A 21779-nucleotide genomic window follows, 5' to 3' on the forward strand; every position below is an offset into this window, starting at 1 on the left:
TATCAAACACTTGGTAAGTTCAGATTTCATTTTTGCTACCTATTAATTTGGTGTCCAATTCATGTCCTCTTGTCTGACAGCCACTGGCCACCTCTCTAAAGAGGATTTGGAGCTTCAAGTGTGTCTCAACCTTCCCACTTGGGTGGGTCTTTCTCCTCTCTAGTTTCCCAAATGACTTCCCAAAGCAGGAAAATGGGGAGGATGCAACAACTTTCAAATTCACCTTCAGGAGCAAAGAACGCAGAGTCCAGAATAAACACACATTTAATTTCTTTGCAGCATTAGGGGGTGCTCAGAGAAAACAGAAGGCAAGGTCTGGAACTAGAGCCACAGCCCCAGAATTACACAGTACACTGGCCATGGACACACATTTGCAGTTGCTCAGGCTGCATATGTGAAACCTTGCATGAACAACATATTTGCTGTACAGTGTTAACACAGCAAGTGTCAAACACCAGTGCATGCCCAGAAACAGTGGCAAACAGAGCTGGGAATCCAGAAATCACACCAAGGCCTGCTAGGGAAAAAACAAACAAACAAACAAACAAGCAGCTCAAGCTCTTGGCCTTGTTCTTCATGCTTCTTTGGTCCCGTATTTGGAATACAGGCAGTACAGAACTCGCATTATAGCCTTCGTATCTCCGTTCACAATATCTGTGGGTACACAAAGCAGAGACAGCAGAAGGAGATGGGAAGTGTTAGCAATCCCTGGAGCAGGATGAGACTGCACCTGCCAAAGACAATCTCCCACCTTCCCCCAATTATAACGTGAACTTGAAAAATTGAATTGCGACAGGAAGCAAAATAGGAACTACAGAGGTAGAAACTAATAATTTATTAAATTAACTTGAGGAAAAGGGACTTTTGCTGCACTCTCTTGCTCGAAGACGAAGGCAGATAATGCAGAGTAAGAAATAATTATTCACTAGAAAGAAACAGAGTAGATAATTTAATAGGGTTTTATCTTGAGATTTTTTTATGATTATTCTATGTCAGGAATCATGTTGGAATTACCTGACACTTTTTTTTTTTTTCCCCTGTAATATTTGCATGATGTTTTGCTGCCATTGACTGCATTGGTTTTCGGTTTGGGGTTTTTTTGTTTGTTTGTTTAATTTAGTTTTCAGCTTCTTTCTTCTTGGCTATAAACTGCTCTTGTATTTAAAAATTGTAGTGGAAGAGGGTAATGGATGCAGAGGGTTTACTGTTCTTCTTACCATGCTGTAAATCACTGGGAGAAAGACTAACAAAGACACACCAGTAAAATGAGATCCTTGAGGAATCTCAATAGTGTAGCTGTAGCAAGGACCCCTAAATCATGTTAAATTCACTCACTAGCTGAGGATTTCCCCAGTGAAGCTAAAAGACTCATGGATGTTGGCACCAGTAGTTCTTATACTGATCAACTCTGTGTTTGAGGCGGTGCAGAATAGCCAGAGGGGAGGAAGGAAAGCACAGATTTATCTCTTTTCACACAAAAGGTGGATCTCAGCATGGAGACCTGAGCCCACACAGATTACTCTGCTAATGTTCATATAAATAAAAGGTCTTTAGCTTTCCAGGCTCCTAGCTCTGTGCAGCACAGCAAAAAGCCCACAATTCATGAATGCCCAGCATGCAAACTGCCAACATCACCAAAGCATTAGTGGGAAAAGAGAACAAAAGGAAAAACAAAGGAAGCCCTAAATCCTCTCTTCCCCTCTCCATGATGCCATGTTATGTACCCAACACATGCACCCACTCACAAATAACTAACAGGGAGCTAGAACTGGAATAATGCTTTTTATTTTTAATAAAGATTTGACTTCCTTATTCAGCAACAAGCTTGTGGAGGAATGATGGGATTATGTGCCCTGCAAGAGGTCAGCACCACCCATTAATTAACTACATCCCTCATCCCACCAGGAGCTGGCACCAAATTTTTCTGTGGAGTATTTTAATTGGAAAATTGGACGGGTCCAAATGGAGCTTTTTTGTCTGTTTGTTTTTGTGGTGGAGAAAGAAAGAGAAGCATGCATGCACATTGATTCAGTGATGGAAACATTCACGTGGATGAAGAAGACCAAGATTCAGCTCCCAGGTCGGAACCAGGCATAAAAGCAATTAAAAACCTATGACTTTCATTTTCAGGAGACTGCCCCATCACTCTTCTGGGTTTGAATAGAGTGACCAGTGTTTCTGATTTTGCAGACATATTCTTCAAGGTATTGTCCCACAGAAACAAGCTTGTTTTTAATGCACTGAAAGTTTTTATGAGACAGGAAAATAGCTTTGCCTCCAGCTCAGCTGCTGTAATTGGAGCTGTCACTGGTTTAAATCTTTAACAAATACTGAATTACTAAACAGTTTAAGTTTAGTGTAAAGTTACTAAACTTATAATAATCTAACTTTTTTAGTATAGAAATAATGATTTTTAAAAACAAAAATGTTATTACCTCTACTATTCATTCTGCATGAGGAGCTGTAGGACAGCCATATAATGAAATGTGTCAGTGTCATTTTCAGAACCTGCTTCCTGCAATTACCCAAACTTTTGCTAAGCTGGGATATTAGCAATTCTATTCCAGGTAAGTTTGCATGTCATGACTCACCTTCAGAGTTCACAGGAAAATTCAGAAGACCTCCCTCTGCTAGCAAGTCCAATGCCAGGTTAACGTTGTGAAGCTGTTGGAGAGAGAGAGAGAGAGAGAGAGAGATTAATATAGCTGACAATATTTTCTAACCAACAGAAGGTTTTAGAAAGTATTTCTCTTGTAGCTGAAGACACTGATTCATAAATATGTACTCATATTCCTCTCCTTAGTTTCAGTGGAGTGCTCTTCAGAATTTCTACCAATTATCATACAAAATTAGATGTAAAATCCATCTCCAGAAAAACATGTCCCATGAGGTGGGCAGAAGAATCCATTTATTTAAAATAGACCTTGCATGTGAAAGACTTGTGTTAATGAATGTTTCCATGGGGAAAACAGGCTGGATTCCTAACTGGATCTAATGGACTCAGGGAGTTTATTTCTGGGTATTTTTTAACAATGCCCACATGCTTACCACACTTGGAACAAACCAAAAGGAAAAAGTTCTCTATATTTCATTCAGAATTGCAAAGATCCAGCATGCTTGTGAGCTAGAAGTTTCTGCTGTACTTCTAAGGGTGTCCATTCACATTAACAGTAGCAATGATATCCTTAATAACACTCATCAGAAGTTAAGCACATGTCTATGAATGAAGGCTGAGGGTTTTTTCTCATTTTTCCTCACTGCTTTTTCTCTCCCTTCCCCACATAAAAGCAGCACCACACACAGAAGCAGTGGTTGTAGTTGATATTTTAGAAGTAATATCCCCTTCTAACAGCTTAAGGGCAGTTTACTTGGCTGGTAATTAGCAAGTTCCCTTCCTCTAAACGAGTAACAAGAACTGAATGAACTTCAGATTGTCTCTTCTTGCCTTCCCTGAGCTACTGGGCAATTTATCCTTTGGGACACTGCTGTTCCCTGTTGTGTTGTGACAACAAGCACAGGAGTCCCCCATGCATAAGCCCAGCAAAATCTCTGTGCTCTGAAGTGAAGCAGCAGATTTATGTTTCACCTGGTTCTCTGGCTTACAGTAACTAAGACTGCCTGTTTGGATCCAGGTTTGTTTTGTTCCTCTGATAGTCAGCAGCCGGGAGAGCTCAAGACCATAGAGTTCTGCACAGTTTGTCGGTCAGAATGAGTAAATCAAATGTTTCCTTAGTGAACCAGCACAGGCCAAAAGGGCACATTTCCCTCTCTGGAATGCATTGGAGATTTTCGAGGAATGACAACATGCACATTTCAAAAAGCATCCTCAGACAGAAATACCAATTATTACCCAAGAAAGGAAAGCCTTGTAAAATAAGGTGCTTTGTCCAGCTGTGCTTCCAGACTCAAAGGAGCTGGACAGTTTTCTAGGATTTACTGCTGGACAGCAGTCAGGACATTTGGGGTGTTTCAGCTCTGGGCCCGTTTTGGCAAAAGTACCAAGTTCACACAGTTTTGATAAGCACACGAGCCCTCCTTCATCATCATCTTAGTCTCCTGACTGCAGAGATTTCACCCCTAATTTCAGCCTGAACTATTTTGTGATCGTATTCTTTGTCACAGAATATACACACCTTTCTACACTCACAAGCACCCAGAGCTGCACTTCTTTACAGCTATTTATAAATGCCTTTTTTTTGGCAATAAACACCCCAAAAAAACCTGCAGCAAACCCACCCACATGCAGTGTTGTCTTCTTGCACCTCAAAATTGATCATCTCCTGAATTTCAGTCATGGAATGGTTTTGGTCAGAAGGGACTGTAAGGTGGATGCACCGCACTGATCCCAACAGTGCATGTGGTTGTCATCATTCTCACAACAAATGAGATCTTTTAAATCCCAGCAAAGGGTACATCTTTATCCTTTACTGCACCAATTAATGTCTAAAATGACATGGAGTTAGAAAGCACTGAACTGAAAGACATGTTTTGTGTACGAATGACAGCTGAACTATGGTCCATCGATATTTTCAGTTGTAGTGTCATCCCACTTTTCGTCTTGTAATGAGCATCAGAGGAGAAACAAATGGTAAATACCACTGTGGCAAACTGTTCAACAGTAAGTCCAGTCCTTGGGAGTAACTTTGCTACAACGAAATTGCTACAGTGTAAAGAATTGTACTGAAGCAGTACCCAACTTCATTGTACTCTTCTCTGATGCCAGTAAGAACTAGGAAGTCTGAGCTTTGATTTGTACTAGAATTTTAGGGCTATCTTATTTCCAGAAAGAAATCTGTGAGGCTAGAGCAGGGCTGAACCGAAAAGAAAATGGTTATTTATGAAATTTTAACTGAGAAAATATTCAGTGACCTCCTCTGAATAAAGCTAATGGAAACAGTAAAAATTTCTGTCCAACTCAATGGGAACAGACCAAATGATTTTGAAAATCATTTCAAAATCTGAGTGGAAGAGAAAAGGAAGAAAAACAACTCTAGGGAAATGGTATGATTATGTCTGATTCAACCCTTCAAAATGTATTTTCCCTGTTCTTAGATTTAAAAAAAAAAAATAAAAAAAATCTGTTTTTCCTAATTCATTAAACAGTTACCAACTGACAGCAACGAAATTTTGACAACATTTGAACCTAGGTCTCAAACAATTGTGCTTTTAAACTTTCTGATGGAAAGCTCCATGGGAATATTTATTTGTTAATATAGGACCTCTGAGAATTTTCATTACAAATAAATATTGCCCAGGGGTATTAACTGTGCTAAGGTTGGGAATAAGATGAAAGCTTCATCTGTGTGGGGAAGCTGTAATGCAAACCATGCCAGAGGAGAGATTTTCTTCTCTGGCAGCTCTCAAGCAAAAAAGATCTGACACATTTCACTTCCAGAGATTTGAGCACAAACCAGGAAAAATAGTTAGACTTTCAAGATTTTCAGAACTATTCAGTGACCCAAATGAAAAAGCCTACCCTCACCAGAGACAATCTGAAAATACCTCAAATATCTCAAAATATATCAACATTCCAGACCTGTGGAGGAGGCAGCCCAGCACACACTTCCCTCTGGCTGGTGACAGCTTTTACTTTTAAAGCACAGATGAAATCTGCCTGGTAGAGGTGGAAAAAGGTGCCAAGCAGGTCTGGCTGAGTATGTTACAGCCCCCAGCCTCGGGGGAGGAAAGGATGTAAACACTCAAGAGCTTCCCAAACACAGAAGGGGCCTTCAAAATGTCTTGGTTAAGGTATATTTTTAGGGCAGCATAAAGAGACCCACAGGTATCAGTTCTGCTACGCAAGAGGTGTCACCCTCTTCAAATCCTTGCTTGCAGGACAGACTGGTAGAAGAGAACACACCCATTCCCCACCACACAGAGCCCTGGATTTCACCAGAAGGCTGCAGAAGCATGGCCATGCCAAACAAATGCAAGTAACAGGTGTTTGCCTCCTATGAGATGCTAATTTTGAAGAGGACCTGTTCTGAGGTATTTTGACAGCACCAAGTGCCTGTGTTGGCACTGTCCCAAACCCCCCCCCTCCTGCAGACACTGTGGGCACAGGACCTCACACTCAGCAGCAGCAGTGGAAGCAAGAGGCAGAACACACAGTTAGATGGCTCAAGCTCTAAATAATTACAGAACAACCTACCATCTCTGTGGTGCTGGCCGGGGTCAGGAAGAAATTCCTTAAATTCAGAAAGTAACCCTCTAGTTGTCCAGTTAAGAGAAGTAAGATAACTCCATCTGAAAACTAGATAAGAATTGCCTGAAAATTATTTGGCTTTAGTAAACTATTCCAGTAAATGCCATTCTAGCAATAAAGGAATTTAAATGTTACTCGGGCAAGCAGACCAGACAGCCCAATGACTCAGCTCCCTCAACCTCTTCCACAGTGAACTTCATATTTCCTTAGATAAGGCTCCCAAATTCATACCTGTGAAAATACAGCCTTGTACAAGGACAGCTATTAAAACAAGCTATTCCAAATATGAAAATACTTCAGATGAGCACAAATGCATACGTATAAATAAAAGAAAATTGTGCTTAGTGATGTATGACAAAACACCTGAAAACCTTCTTTTCTTACAGTTGCCCACTGGGAAATCCCAGTAGAGCACCCTGTTCACCAGAGCCCAGGGAGGTGATCCTGAGACGCCTGTGGAGCACTTCTCTTGCAATTTCATGCTCTAAAGAAGCTCTACGTTCAGAGGATGGGACTTTGAAATGTGATAAAAATAAGGCCTTCATACCACGAAGAAAATGCAGCATCAACAATCACTAAGTACAGCAATCAACTTTGCTTTCATTTTAATGCTCAGAACACCTTCATTTCCATCCTGACAAAGAGAGAACCCTTAGGAGTTGGGCAGACTCTGAAAATTACTCCCTGTAGCATTACAAGGGCAGCACTCAATACAAAGGTTGTATTTTTGCATTAATTTTTAGCTTCAGAAACTTCAGAGACTGAAGCTTGATATCTTAACCTAAACCCAGAAATCATTATGTTGCCAGATTTCCAATTACTGTAATAAAAAGGAGAATTCCTAATGGTGAGAGGAAACACCCAAATGGCTGACAAAACATGGGTAACATGTAGCTTGGAGCACAGTACCTGAGATTCGATGTCTCTCACATTTAATCCTAATTTTCCAACATGCTTGTCAACAAATTGCAAAAGTGCCTGAAGAAAAAAGACAGGGAAGAAAGGGGGAAGGAAAAAAATAACTTTTTCGGTATCTAAGTTTGGCCTAACAGATTTTGATGTCTACTAAAAAAGTAAATTACCTTTTTTACAGCATCCAGTTTATCTGGAGCACAGCTAAATAATTCATCAAAGGCATCATCTTCTGTATCAAAACAACATTAATTGATTTTATTTTGAATAACTGACAGATTAGAGCTTTAATGTGGCTCCAGAAGGAGAAAGGTATTTACAACTTGCAAGCCAAGGAGGAAAAGAGTAGCAGGGAGGCAGAGAAAGATGCTGCTTTTAAATTTATCAGAGGACAGGATGACAGGCTTCCCTTCAGCCTGACCACATCAGAGAAAGCAATTTACTTCATTCAGCTCTGTAATTTTCACCTGCAGAGGTTCTCCGTTTGTGCTGCCACCAGTCTGAGCACTGGCCAAGTTTCACATCACTACGGTTTATCTCTTTTCACTTATATTTTTTTTAACCCTGAACCTCTGGGATAAAATACAGGGAGCAGGGAAGAGCTGTATGTTGTACTGCTCTCCCCAAACAGAAACATCTGTGACACTGAATTTGCAGTAAAAAACCCTCCTCCTTCCTTCAAAAAACCACAAGCAAGATATGGAGACACTGCCCTTCCTCTGAATATTCAGAGACCTCAAAAATGGCCAGTTCTGCCACCCAGTTTAAAGTGGGCAACGAGCTGGTGCCAGCAGAGCTGTGCCAGAGAACTAGCAGGAGTCTAAAGGCTTCCAAGGAAATGAGATCCATCCAAGTGCCACCCTCGCCTCCCCTTTCTGCCCAGATGCAGCAAAAGTAGGATCCATCTCCTCACCCAGCCACAACACGGCTCTGGTTCAAGCATGAGCAAAGTGTTTGAAACACCCCGAGCAACGAAAAGCACACTGGCAGCACAATTAAATGGAGAACCAGTTTCTACAGCACAGAAAAGCAAAGGCAGCTTGGCTGGAGGGAAATTCCTCCCAAAAGACAGTGACAGAGAAACCTCCTGTGTGAAAGGGTTTCCTCAGGTTTCTCTGTTCTGCCTGTTTGGGGGTTGCTGCAGGAGAAGTGTCAGGGAATAGGTGAATCCATCACACAAATCACAGAGAGCCCTCTTCTGGAGCCACGCTTTGGGATTTCTCTCTTTGCTAAGAAAGCTGTGTCAAAAATAGAGAGAGAGCATCTTGAAGAATGAATTGCAGATTTCTCTTCCCAGCAGAATCAGCCCACTGAAAGAAACACCTAATTATGGGTTGGGGTTTTTTCTTTTTCTTTTCTTTTTTTTTTTAATTTTCTTCTTTTTTTTTTTTGTTTGGGGCAGGGGTGAGTGATGGAGTTTTTTTCACAATTTCAGCCCACACTAGAGAACACTCAGTGGAATAACTGATAACTACATACTAAATTATATAGTTTTCACCTCTGCAAAGGATGAAGATGCCAAAATAAAGGGCACAGCAGAGAATTCAAGCAGTTGCCTTGGTTCTCTGGGGATGCAATGTGCTCCTTTGCAGCAGGCAAGAGCAGCTCACGCTGAAGCCTGAGCAGTGCCCAGACCTTCTGCAGGCTTTGCACACATGGACATTTTTCACCTCAAGTGTTTCCCAGCCCTCAAAAGCCCTAAGGGTAAAAGCTCTGGGGACGCTGGCTTGACTGAGCTGCCATCCACAACCGAGTACCAGTGCATTTCAAAATCTCATTTGCAAACAGTGGGAAGGAAAGTACATTAAACCAGTAGCAACAGGAACCACAATTCTGAAGCCTTTATAAATAGTTCCAACAGTGAACATGGTCCATGCACAAATCCAAGCTGCATTTTGTCCCCAGACAGGTTTCTTTTTTGGGTCATCAACCCACCTTCATGTCCTGTCTCCCCCCCATCTGTTGCCTGTAGTCCACAGGCAATGTGACCACCCAATTTCCAAGCTGTATTGTGTTGCTATGAACAGGCATCAACAGAAGACATTTGGAGAAAAACACTGGGAAAAAAAAAATCCATGAATCTCCATTAACTTTAGTGGGAGCATACTGATTTTATCATGAGGTAAAAATGGATCAGGACACAGTGTATAAAAGCACATAATGAAACACTGAACTTGGCAATGCCAGCACTTACTTGACTGCGCTTCTACATTCTCTCTAGAAGTGCAATAAAAAGCAAGAATTAGAAAAATGATTCAGCTGACTTGATCTTATTCATAAGCTTTGCTTATCTGCTATCTTGTAAAGCAGGAGATAGAGTTCAAAGTGGCATTAACTTTATGTCAGAGTGACTTTCCAACAGACATTTTTAAGTACACTCCATATTTGTGTAGGGTCTTGGAAGCATATGAGATTTCAACTGGCCCACACACCAATGAACATTTATTTTACAAGCACAATCCTCAATATCCTCTTCCAATAAGCTGCTCATGATATTAGAGCTTGAAGATGTTCTGGCTTATAAAAAATGGTAGCAGGAAAATCTCTTTCTAGTCCTTAGAATGATGCCCATATTTTTTCAGTATATAAATTATATCCTACTACTTAACTCCTTTAATAATGACAGTACCTCACACACTCAGCAAGCTAAAACATTTCTTCCACAGTAAAATAAGAAAAGAACTGCCTCCTTTCTCTTTATTTAAAGACACAACAACAGCAAATTAAAACTGGATTTAAACCTTTGTGGCTTTAGAAAATCTCCAATTTAGTCTGGCACAGGTAAGTTTATAGTACTGGAATTTTATTACTATATTTGCTATGAAATTTCATGGCAATTACAAATGCTAAGCTTCAGAAATAATCATAAATATTGCTTTAGAGAAGTTTTTATATAGAATAAATAAAGGTATTGCACCATAATGCCAAATGTGAAGAGGGGGGAAAAAAAGGAAAGAAACCAGAGAAATAACTCACATGCATATGCATGTCTGGGCTTACACCTTTTTCATCATCATGATCCCAGCTACTTTTTGTAAGGGGGAACACACCCACAGTGTTTCATTTCTGATTGACAGTGTAAAAACCAGATATATCCCCTCTTACTTGTTTTCTGTGATATATTCCACCGCATTTGATGTCTTTAATCCTGTGGAGGTGATCTGTTGAAAGGACAATAAACAATGTCGGGTTTGTCACACAAAAAAAATTTTATAAACAAGAATGAGGCTTTCACGACCTGTTTGCTGCCTTAAGTGATTATCAGAGGGCATTTACTCAATAACTCCAGTACAATTAGTACAGGTACTTTGAGAGGTTTCTGCTTCCTTCTGCTCTCTTCAGTCTCCAACAGGAAATCTCTTACTTCGGCATCAGAGGAAGTCCTTGGGGTTTGCTGCTCCTCCCTTTCAGGCAGTTGAAAACATTCTGTGTTTACATGCTGGTGGTGCTAATTTTTGAAATTATATCCCAAATTGGGGGATATTTGATATTCTCCTACAGTCTCAGAATTGACTTAAAGAAACCAAACAGAGGAAGAAAGTGTGCAGATACCTGCTTGTAGAGAAAAATACCAAAGTGTGACCCCAATGGAAGGGGAGTAAAAACTTTCATCACCTAAAGAAAGAAATCTTCAGCATTAAAAAAAATTTATGATTTATGAATACAAGCTTCTATTTTAAAACATTTAGAGATAGTAACAGCAGAATTTCTTCATTTTCTTCTTTACAGAGATCAACAACTACTTTCAGTTTGGACCATTCCTTTGTTTGACTGAGGAAGAAAAACAGCATCATGCTTCTCCCCTTTTAAAGGCAGACTATCCTAAGTGAGAACTAAATCTAGTTCAACAAACTCAGAAATTGAAAGGCATGGTTCACAGAACACACAAGTATCTCTTTCACAGCTGCACACACATTTCTCCTAATTCTAAGCAGATCAGCCTTCTGAAAGGACTCTAGGGTCTACTGTAACAAACACTAAGACTACAAATACCTCGATGGTGATTGTTTCCACTTGAACGTTTGGAGGCAGAGCCAGGTTGGGTTTGAAGTGCTTTGCTATTGCAACCAGGAGATGCAGTGTGCTCAGTAAGTCCTTTGCCAAGATAGCTGTTGAGTGTAAAGGAAGAAAACAATGCTCAGTGTGTAAAACAAGTGAACTTCCCTCCAACATCATGAATTCTCTCTACGCAGAGGACCCCAAAGTCATGGAGGGCCATAACACAGGTGGGACATGAGATTGGGGTTTATACAACATCAAAATTTAGCTACAGTACAGCTTAAAAGTGAGACATACAGGGATGCTGAGGGCTCTTAAGTGGTCCACAAGCCACACACTTAAAGGAGGCAGACCCAGGCAGGGTCAGAAATTTCTGTCTCACTTTTGATTCAACTAGTAATTGAAAACAGGTTGTTTAATTACTGTTCTGGCAGTACACTCCCTCACAGCAGCCTTATAGCACAGGAAGCCTGTGATGGATAATTTTCTTCAATTTCACTTCTGCACCTACATTCCACACTCCATTTCAGCTGACTTTCTTCCAGTTGCAAACACTTGGCCACGGCTTCCATAATCACAGAGAGTTTCTGTCGCTGTTTTTTTTCTGTTAATGCAATCTTGTCAACATCCAGCTTGAGAGATCCTAAGTTTTCTTTTACAGAGGGTCCATAGGAAGTAGAAGAATGCATTTCAACATCATTGTAGGGAAAAAGAAAGTGATTAGAAACATAAAATTACAGCAAAGCACACAAAGTCTTGTTTTAAATGTTCAGTACCATTCATAGCTCTGCAAGAAGGAGAGGACTCAAGTCAGTCCCTGTAGCATCATCCCTCAGCCCTATCACTTTACATTCCTTCTACAGAAATCCAACGAGTGAGTCCTTCCTGTAGATAGTGTACAAAGTCAGTATCAACTCATATATAGAAGAAATCCCAGCTCATCACTCAGGCAATTAAATTATGAAAATCAGCCAATCCTGCTCAGATTGCTGCTCTCAGCCTCGGTGGAAAGGAGATAGATTTGAAAGATGTCCCCAAAGAGAGCAAAAAGGGACAAAAAAAGTAGTAGGGACAGGAGAGATGGAGAAATAGATAACAGGCTGCTCCAGGAGGTTACATCTTTATACAAGCAGCACATAGTGCCAAAAGCCTCTTATATTTTTTACCAGTTCCAGTACCAGAACAGTTCTTTAGACCCAGAGCTTTTCAATTTTTTTTTTTTTTTTAAGGCAGGAAAAGGTGTATTACAGTGCTGATTCCATCCAATGTTTCTGGTAGCACCACAAGCCACCTTTGTGATCCTGGCTTACAAAATTTTCCTTCCTTTCAGAAGCACTGAATTTCACACATCATAGTTAACCTTTTGATTATCTCAATGAGCAGGTAATAAGAATTTCTTAGAAGTAAAATAACCATGTAAAACAATAGTGGGAATTTGTTCAGAATTGTGATTATCACAGTTGACCCCCAGTGCTGTGAGAAGTGATGGCAGGTCCCCGCTACTGCGACTCCTGAGGTTTATCCTCTGATTGGAAAGTTCCTCCATGAGATGTCTGCAAGAACTAAACTCAAAGGAGCAGCTCACCCAGGAGATGATGAAGTACCAGCCCATCATACAGGTCTTCTTCCAGACTTTTAACTACTATGTGTTCCTCTTTCAGGGTTCTGTTAATCCACTCAATCAAGAACTGCAGGGGAAAGCAAAGCAATCTTATTCCTGTTGTTTAGACAGTACAGCACTCGGTGCTATATTCTGTTTCACCTCTCTCTTATGTCACATCTTGGTTTGCTTTCAATCTCCACTTCCTTTGTGCTTTTTGGTTGTTTTTTTAAAGGGTTAGTTCTTCCTAATTTTCAAGTGAGATAGACACCTCACTAGTTATATTCTGATGAACTCTGTTATACAGCTGGGGAGAGAGACCCTCTTCCCGCTTCCACCAGGGAAAAGGCTGCACAGTACACTTCCCATCCCCTGCCTTCATCACACATCACAGAATTCACACAGATTTAACTGCCAGGCAGAAGTTTGTAAGAAAAGAGGCTTCACTCATTCTGTGGGTAGTTTCTTGTACTCATCCATGCTACTAGCACTCCTCCCTCTCATCTCCTGTTTTTGTTTTCTTTTTCTTTCTACAATATTGTACCACCCGATCTCCAAATACCTGCTTGGAACTTTCCTATATGGCAGTCCTCCCACTGGCCTTCCAATATCCTTCCTGCCTTTGCAAGGGGAAGCTGCTCAGGAAGCCAAGGTCTGGCTACAAAGGGAGAGGAACCACATGTGGTCCTAGACAGGAGAACAAAGCAGCTCCTCAGCACTTCTCCAAGCATGTGTTTTATTCACATGTGTTGAGAGAAAGGGAAGATGACCTGGCGAAGCAGAACAAAAAAGCAGTAACCCCAGCTGGCTGCCAACATGAACATCCCTCTTGTAAGAGGGAAGGGTATTGCTTGTATTGCTGGGATTGCTATGAGTGAGTGTCTGGAGTGGATAATATCCTTCTCACTTGCTGTAAACAGAGGAGAAAATTCATAGCAGATTCTTGTAAGCTCGCCAACATTAACAAAAGCGTAAGAAGGGTTTGAAAAGAAAAGTTTCTGAGATGCTTGAAACTGCACAAGAAATAAAGAGGCCTGAATTGAGAAGCTGTCAAACTGTAATACATGTCCTCTGATAAGAAATATCAAGAGCAGAAAGCTGTGCTCTTCAGCTGATGCTTGGTGACACTTTGGATGTGCGAGGAGTAGAGCAGTACCCCAAGCACAAGAGTACAGCCAGAGGGAAGTCAGAAAAGCAGCAAGTACTGCTGGGTACAGACCTATGACACCCCTTCTTTTCTCTCCCAGGTCAACACAGCCACATCCACAGCTTGCAGCTCACACAGTTCTGCTTTCTGTCCAGCTGTGGGGGCCCCACTCAGGTGCAGAGCAGAGCCTTGTGTCTAAAAATGAGTAAACAGGGAAAGCAGAAAGGGAATACTTCCAGAAGTTTTCTGCTGGCTTCCAAACGTAACCATCTTCTATGCAGCTGGATATTTATAGCAACTACAGGGAGCCATTTTGTATTTCTCAGTTCTCCAGAGCCACCTCAAAATGAAAATGCAGTGAAACAGTCTCTCTCCCACGAGAGTTTCTTCACTTCCCCTCTTCTTCCCTTGAAGATTCCTCCCTGTCCCTGTCTCCATCCCAACTGCTTCTCTAGAGAAGCCATCAGATCTTTAGATTAAGAAAGCAATCAAGGGGCACTGATGGGTACCCAGAGGACTTTGTCTCCCTCAGGACACAATTTCCATCTCCTCATCACCCAACAAAAAGAAATTAAGACAGTGATGACCATCATTTCAGGAATCTCTGACAGGAAATGGATTAAGCACTGAAGCTCACAGAAATCTTCATAACTGAGGAAAACTCTTCATTTTTGGCTGTCTTGAAATAACAAATCCAGTCTTTCTGTAGACAACAAAATTGCATTTTGCAGCACCACCTTTCAGACTTTCCCTTTTGAATAACAATATTTTGAAAGCCTGACACAAAATCAAATCTTTTTGATCAAATGTGCACAAATACCTAATACAGAAACACACCTACCTACATGTTTATAAATGCTACAAAATACAAACAGCACATACCTTAAGCTGCTTTTCATAATATTTGTAACAATTTCAGCACCTCCATAATGCAAGGAGTGCTGGTCTCATAAGACACATGCCCTTTTTCTTCCAGGAAATTTCAGTACTTGGACTGTGCTGGTAGAGAAACACAGTGATTGAACACACCAGGGGGACCTCCAAATTAGATGGAAATAAAGTACTTGCCTGTGGAATAGGATTCATCCTTCACAGTTACCTCAAGCAGACAATACAATGGCCTGAAAGCTTTTATCCTGAATTCCTGGTGACTTGCATACTCTTCCTCCTACCCCCCACTGCTCTCTGCTAACCTTGCCAGCTGAGCCAGCTGCTGGTGAAGGCTGTCACAAGTCAGTAGAGCAATCCTAAATGTTACCATGGGATCAGTGCAGCAAACCTGCACCTGCCTGCACATTTCTCTTCAGTCACAGCAAATGCTGACATGGGTCTGCTTGTGGTCCCAGCCCAGTGTTTCTGCTGGATTCTCATTGCTGTTACGTTCTCATCACAATGAAAGAGCAACTGGGCACTTCTGGTGTGGCTCACCCAGCAGAGGTGTCACATCAGAAGCCACTCAGGTTTATACCTGCACTCCACACCCAGCAGTGGTCACTGCATTGGAAGCTTGATCCTGTATGGCCCCAGCCACCTTGACACCGTGCTGAAACAAAAGCCCTGCTTCACTTGTGTGGAGCCCCAATGCCAAAAGCAGAGCTCATTCCCATCTGTAGAGAGTGGGGAACTGGGGTCAGGGAGCTGGGCAACTTAGTGGGCTGAAAGAGGTTAAAGAACCAGGTCCTTTGTTTCCTTTAACACAACAGGTTAAAACAGCTGGTGAGGTGAGAGTTAAAATATGCAGTAAATGAAGTGGTACCAGTTTCAATTCTTCCAGTTTGGGGCTGTTCCTTGAGGTTGGTTTTATGAGTTTCCTCTTCTCACCTATGGAAGGAAGCAAACAAGATCCATCATAATTATCAGATATGACTAAAGTAAGTTTGTAGCTAAATCTCCTACCAGTTTCATATTCCAAATATGGCTAATTGCCATATGTAGAAATATTCATTTTTTAACTAATTCCCCGTGAGCAAGAAACTAGTATAGCAGACTATTAAGTCTATGGTTGGAAATTATGCTTCAGTGTACTCCAAATCAGTAAGATCTAGATGGACAATTCTGGAAAGAGGAAAACACAAACTTGGTCAGATTCTTATGTGTGAAACTTAAATTTCAGTTAAAGAACCAGCTGGACTTTGTGTTGCTTCTTCATGATCTGCCCCCAAAGAGTCAGCAGCCAAATACACACACAGAGCTTACTCATTTCTGGTACAACCATGGGATCACTGCTGAAAAATACACAATTCATTTGTACAGCACATTTTCTGTTTGGCCTTTCAGGTGGTTCTTTGGACTTTTTTCTGTCCTGGTTCATAAAGCACAAACCTTTAGCAATGACATCCTCAGTTAGGAATCGATCAAGTGTAGAAGGCTGTGTAAATGCATTTAAGAAGTCTGGATCCATTGTTTTTAATCACTCCTGGTAAACTGGTAAAAAACATAGGGGGGAAGGGAACATGAGTAAAGTAATGTAAAGATCAAAATTAGTGCTAAGAAGAAAACAAACAAACTGAAGGGGTTTTTTATTGGTTACTATTTCATCATTAGTTGCTTTAAAATAAAATCTAAAAATATATTTAAATGTGTACAAAGAAAAAGAAGTTATAAACAGTTTTAATTTTTTTCTGTTAATCATCAAAATATAAGAAAAAAGACCTGAAGTACTAAAACTTGCTTTAAGTACATCTAATTCCATTTTCCCTTGATTGGATATTATTAGTATTAGATAAGTAAAATCCTCTTTCAACTGAAGTGAAAAAGAAGCTTTCAGTCCCTACGTATTAATGGATATGTGCTATAAAGTACAAAAACTACCAATACTTAAGGAGTATTAAATCAAGAACCCAGTAGTTAAATTACTGACACAAGTTTATAAATACAAGCAGCTTTCTTTATTAAACCAGCTGGTACAGCTGTGGGGAAACAAGAACAGATGTTGGAATCTGAATAGCCTCTTACAAACTCCAGTACAGAGTCATAGAATCACTTAGATTGGAAAAGACCTCTAAGATCATTGAGTCCCAGCTGTTCACCCACCACTAAACTAAACCACATCCCAAGTGCCACATCTGCATTGCTTTTGAATCTCTCCAGGGATGGAGACTCCAACACTTCCTCCCTGGGCAGCCCCTTCCAATGCTTGACGACCCTTTCAGTGCAAAAATTTTCCCTCCTGATGTCCAATCTGAACCTCCCCTGGCACAGCTTAAGGCTGTTTCCTCTTGTCCTGTCCCTTGTTCCCTGGGAGCAGAGCCCGATCCCCCCTGGTTGTCCCCTCCTGTCAGGGAGTTGTGCAGAGCCAGAAGGTCCCCCCTGAGCCTCCTTTGCTCCAGGCTGAGCCCCTTTCCCAGCTCCCTCAGCCCCTCCTGCTGCTCCAGCCCCTTCCCCAGCTCCGTTCCCTTCTCTGGACATGCTCCAGCCCCTCAATGCCTTTCTTGTCCTGAGGGGCCCAGAGCTGCCCCAGGATCTGAGGTGTGGCCCCAGCAGTGCCCAGCACAGGGGACAGTCACTGCCCCGGCCCTGCTGCCACCCCATGGCTGGCACAGCCCAGGTGCCATTGGCCTCTTGGCCCCCTGGGCACACCTGGGCTCATGTCCAGACGCTGTCCTCAGCAGCCCCAGGGCCTTTCCCAGCTTTCCAGCCCCTCTGCCCCAGCCTGGAGCTGCAGGGGGTTGGTGCGACCCAAGGCAGGACTGGGCCCTTGGCCTTGTGGACCCTCAGACCATTGGCCTGGGCCCATGGATCCAGGCTGTCCAGATCCCTCTGCAGAGCCTTCCTGCCCTCCAGCAGATCCACACTCCCACCCAGCTGGGTGTTGTCCATGAACTGACTGGGTGTGCACTCCATGCCCTTGTCCAGGTTATCAGTAAAGATATTAAGCAGGACTGGCCCCACTACTGAGCCCTGGGGACACCACTTGTGACTGGTCACCATCTGGATTTGACTCCATTCCCCACCATTCTCTGGGCTCAGCCTTCCAGGCACACAAGAAGCAAGATGGTTCTTCATAACCTAAATGAGCATGGATTTAATTGCCAGAAATCAGAATTACTTACTGCAGCTGTACTGTGGCCTGCAAAGGTGAAGGAAATTACAGGAGGATGCGGGCTCTTGACACTCACAGCAGAGCATGGTTTACTCCATATCTGTTCTAGCAGGAGTAAGAGAACTCATCCTTCCCAACAACCCAAAAATCTCTGGAAGTCAGAGCAGAGCAGATGTGATGACCAGGAAGACTTTTACACTCCTCTGAGTCATCAAATCCCAGCTGCTGCTGGGCACAGGGTACCTGGGGCTCAGCTCTCTGACTGGGAGTGCTGCTGTTTGTGAATGGGAAATGCTCTCTCTGAAGTTCAGAGCTATTGGGCCACTGTAGGAGAGGGGATGTTGGCCGGTTTTGTGCTTTTTTTAACAGAAAATGAGATGCTCCATATTAGAGGCTCCCTCAGGAGAGGACTCCCACTCTCTGCCCAGGGTACCCACATTGGGAGCCCAGTCTCCTAAGGCTTCCTGTGAAATTAGTGGGAATGTTACCTTTAAAGAGCAATCCAGAGCATTTAAATGAGTGGCTAATCCTAGCTTTAGGAATGGAGTTCCCTCCATTCTGTTACCAGAGACAGACCTGGCTGCTGCTGCAGGTGCCTGAAGTGAGATGCTCCCATGACCCAGAGCAAGGCACCTGCTGAAAATGCTGTGGCACAGAACATCTCCAAAGTGGCATTCCTCTGCTTGATATCTTTATACACCACAGTGGTAGCTTCACAGCAGCACAGTGCTGCTCTGAAGGCGTCCACATATTTCTTACAGATCCAGTCAAAGTGCATTCTGAACATGTGTTTTAATACAGATTTTGCTAAAGCTGAGAATATTGGTAGAAAATAGCAACTGGGTGCTTTTGCACGTCAATCTGGTAGAACAAATTGCTACAAAACTGCCAGCAAGGCACTAGGAGAAAGGGTCACAAGAGAATTAATTTCATTATGGTGGTGGCAAAACTGAATGCTATCTTTAAAAAGGTGCTTGATATAAAAAGATAGGAGAAATAGAGTGATGTAGTGCCTGAGGAACAACTGAACTATCTGAGATAAGACTCCCCAGATGAAATTAACTGAGAAAAGTTAATTAATAGAGAGCAACCCGAGGACAACTTACTTTACTTACTTTAAATTAGGTTTCTGACAGCTGTGATGCCTTGGGGAAGTCCTGCTCATAACAGAAATGGTCTGTGTAAACCACAGCTTACTCTCACTCAGCTTTGCAATATACTTGTGGGTCTCTTACTTCCTTCGACTATCAAAGTGGTGTGTGCTGTCTGCCACACCCTTGGGCTCTTTTTGGCCAAGGAACCTGAACATCAGAAGCCACTCTAAAAGCTGGAAACCTGTAAGGAAGGGCCTGAAATTCAGAATTTGCAATAATGTGGCATAATATCCTCTAGGGCCTCAGTCCTGTGTGCCAGGCTACCCTGGGTAAGACTAACTTGCCTGGTATCCAGTCCCTTCCAGTACCTTAGGGAAAAAACCAGAACCCCAAAAACTATAAGCAGTGCAAGGATACAGAGGTACTTCCCCAGAACTCTTTAACAGTGTGCAGCTCAGCCTTCCTAAAGCAAACCTGGGGGCCTGGTCACTAGAAGCTGTCAATACATTTACTCCCCATGAACTTCCCACTCACCCCTTGAACATAGGCCTGTGTCTGTCTCACCACTCAGCAGTGAGAAGGTGAAGAGCGTGGCCCTACATCACGTGAAGCTCCATCTCCTGTTTCTTGCTCGGACCCACCAGCTTCCCCCGAAGGCACCACACAAAGACCAGCTGATCCCCATTCTTCACACCCCTGTGTTAATGCTCCATGTTACTACTGCCCTACTACCCCAAACCCTCCATGTCCATCTCTTTCCAAAACCAAGAAAAGACAGCCTAGAGTTATCCTTCCCTGGAAAACCAGGCACCTTTGGTAGGTAGCACCTTTGGTCATCCTCAGTGCTCTTTTCTGAGCTTTCTCCAGCACAATCAAAGCCTTTTGGAAGTGTTAGGAACCAGACTTGCCCAGATTTAGAAAGGCGCACTGCAGCATTCACAGTGCTCTCTGTTCCTCTCTTCCTAAGTCCTGTTTGCTTTTTTCATCACTGCTGACACTTCATTTGGAATTATCTATTAGCTCTCCAAGATTTTATTCCTAAGTAGCAACACACCATTCAGAGCCCATCATTTATTGTGTTTCAGATCACATTTATCAATATTGGTTTCCCACAGACATTTCAGAGCCAGAGAACTGCAGTTCTTCAGCATTTAATTAGACTCATTGCTTATTACTCGTAATTAGCATTCACAAGCAGTCCTTCATGTGGCATTGCAGCATATTGGTGAGGCTTGGTCCCAGACACAGCCTTTCAAAGAATAACATACTGCAGGAACAACATAAAATGGAACCTGCCAGGGTTGGGACACCTCCTTGGGTGAGCTGTTTAATGAGAAACAGGAAAGGTCGGAAGAGCTGGTTCTCACAAATATTTCCATATTTGCTGCAACCAGCCCCTGCCGCCCATCAGTAAAAATTTGCTGCTCAGAGCTGTGACTGACATCCTATTTTTTCCAGCCCCCATCCTCCTGCACAAGTTCTTTATCAGTACTTGGAGAGGAGAACGTTGTAAGAGACAACTGCTTGAATACTGACTGTACAGGCATTTCATTATGGCATCTTTGAATAAAATAGATGTTTAATTACGGGCTATTCAAAGGAAATGACATTCTCTGAATGAAATGCTCTTTCTCTGAGGATGCCATGGATGTACGGGCTTTGCTTTAAAGCCAAGGGGTGTTTGACTTTTTGTGGGCCACCTGCAGTGGCTGCCAAGAAGTGCATTGTTCTTAGGTCAGGAGCCGGGCTATTGCACAAACTTGCAATGTCACAACTACTGATAAACAGCTAATTCTCAAGTTGGGTCAGGGCAGCTCACTTTTCCTCCATGAGTCCTCACAGAGTCCAGCTCCCAGATATCCCCAAGGTACCACAAAAAGCACTAATGAGCAGTGGTTTCTGGCTTACAGCTGTAGAACATACACAAGGCATTTACTAATGCTACCAAACTGTTTTATTTCCCGCTTGAAAAGGCAAAAGCCCTACTCTGCCTTAGCTCAAACGCATTTCCTAGGAATGGTTGCCCAAGTAGATCACACAAAGGAGGGGGAAAAAACCCCAAGTGGGAATGGTAATAGTAATATTTCTGCCTTCGGAAAACCAGAATTAAAACATAAGTAAGAAAAAAAGAGCATGTGCATTGTGCACCCAGTTTAAAACTTATTTTCACTTCCCTGTATAGCGCCAGACTTTTCAGGAGCCATCTTTGCTAATTAGCACCAGAAGAGATGTTATCTTAGTAAGAACAATCCACACAGACACAGAAAATCTTCCAGTTAAGAACAATAATTATGAAAAAAAGCACCCAAAGGAGTCCCATTTTCCAAACTTACTATTCTCTCCTTCAAGTAACTCTCCAGAAGCTCTTCCAAGACCTCGTCCCAGGACTCAGGATGCAGTTTCTGGGGGAGAGGGCTGAGCCCAGATTCGGAGGTGTCCCATGTAGGGCAGCACAAAGCACGCAAGGGGAAGTTGTGTGGCGGTGCTCTGCTCTTAAAAATGAAACCACGCTCCCATCCGGAACTTAATCGTCTGTGTGCTAGTCCCGGCTGCAGAGACTGAAATAAACAGGAATACAGGTGCAGGAAACATGCAGCCCTGCAAATCCTGAAACACCAGAAACAATCAGAAAGCTATGATCGTTCTTGGATGGCACTGCCCAGCATGACTGGGCTACGCTGCCCCTGGGGTGACTCACAGAGCACTTTTACTTTGTATATAATAATAAACTAGCCAAGAGCAGACAAGATCATGTTCCACTACACCTTTTCCTCATGCTC

General features: G+C 42.4%; 1 protein-coding gene across 2 annotated transcripts; it reads right to left on the minus strand.

Annotated features, from left to right (window-relative positions):
- Nucleotides 1-246: 246 nt before the first annotated feature.
- Nucleotides 247-21516, minus strand: PARVG (parvin gamma). 2 transcript variants are annotated; one of them, XM_048302184.1, is made up of 13 exons: nucleotides 21333-21516; nucleotides 16186-16287; nucleotides 15620-15684; nucleotides 12702-12804; nucleotides 11628-11768; nucleotides 11111-11226; nucleotides 10223-10278; nucleotides 9312-9334; nucleotides 7288-7346; nucleotides 7115-7183; nucleotides 6152-6253; nucleotides 2592-2664; nucleotides 247-654 (listed from the first exon to the last, which is right to left on the minus strand). In XM_048302184.1, the coding sequence occupies exons 2-13, from the start codon at nucleotides 16262-16264 to the stop codon at nucleotides 575-577; spliced, it is 966 nt and encodes a 321-aa protein (XP_048158141.1). In that variant the 5' UTR covers nucleotides 16265-16287; nucleotides 21333-21516; the 3' UTR covers nucleotides 247-574. The 2 variants fall into 2 exon arrangements, with proteins under 2 accessions (XP_048158141.1, XP_048158140.1); XM_048302183.1 differs by having other exon boundaries at nucleotides 7288-7349; nucleotides 21333-21515.
- Nucleotides 21517-21779: the final 263 nt, after the last annotated feature.

Source organism: Corvus hawaiiensis, chromosome 4 (genome assembly GCF_020740725.1).
Source record: "Corvus hawaiiensis isolate bCorHaw1 chromosome 4, bCorHaw1.pri.cur, whole genome shotgun sequence".
In the NCBI taxonomy this organism is placed as follows: domain Eukaryota; kingdom Metazoa; phylum Chordata; class Aves; order Passeriformes; family Corvidae; genus Corvus; species Corvus hawaiiensis.

Excerpts from the sequence above, each read along its gene's own strand:
- PARVG (XM_048302183.1), bottom strand. The coding sequence starts at position 16,264 with ATGGATCCAGACTTCTTAAATGCATTTACACAGCCTTCTACACTTGAT. Across the intron at positions 11,769-12,701 it reads GGTACTTCATCATCTCCTGG|AAAACTTAGGATCTCTCAAG; the intron begins GTGAGCTGCTCC and ends CCTCTGTAAAAG. Across the intron at positions 7,184-7,287 it reads AACTGGATGCTGTAAAAAAG|GCACTTTTGCAATTTGTTGA; the intron begins GTAATTTACTTT and ends TTTTTTCTTCAG.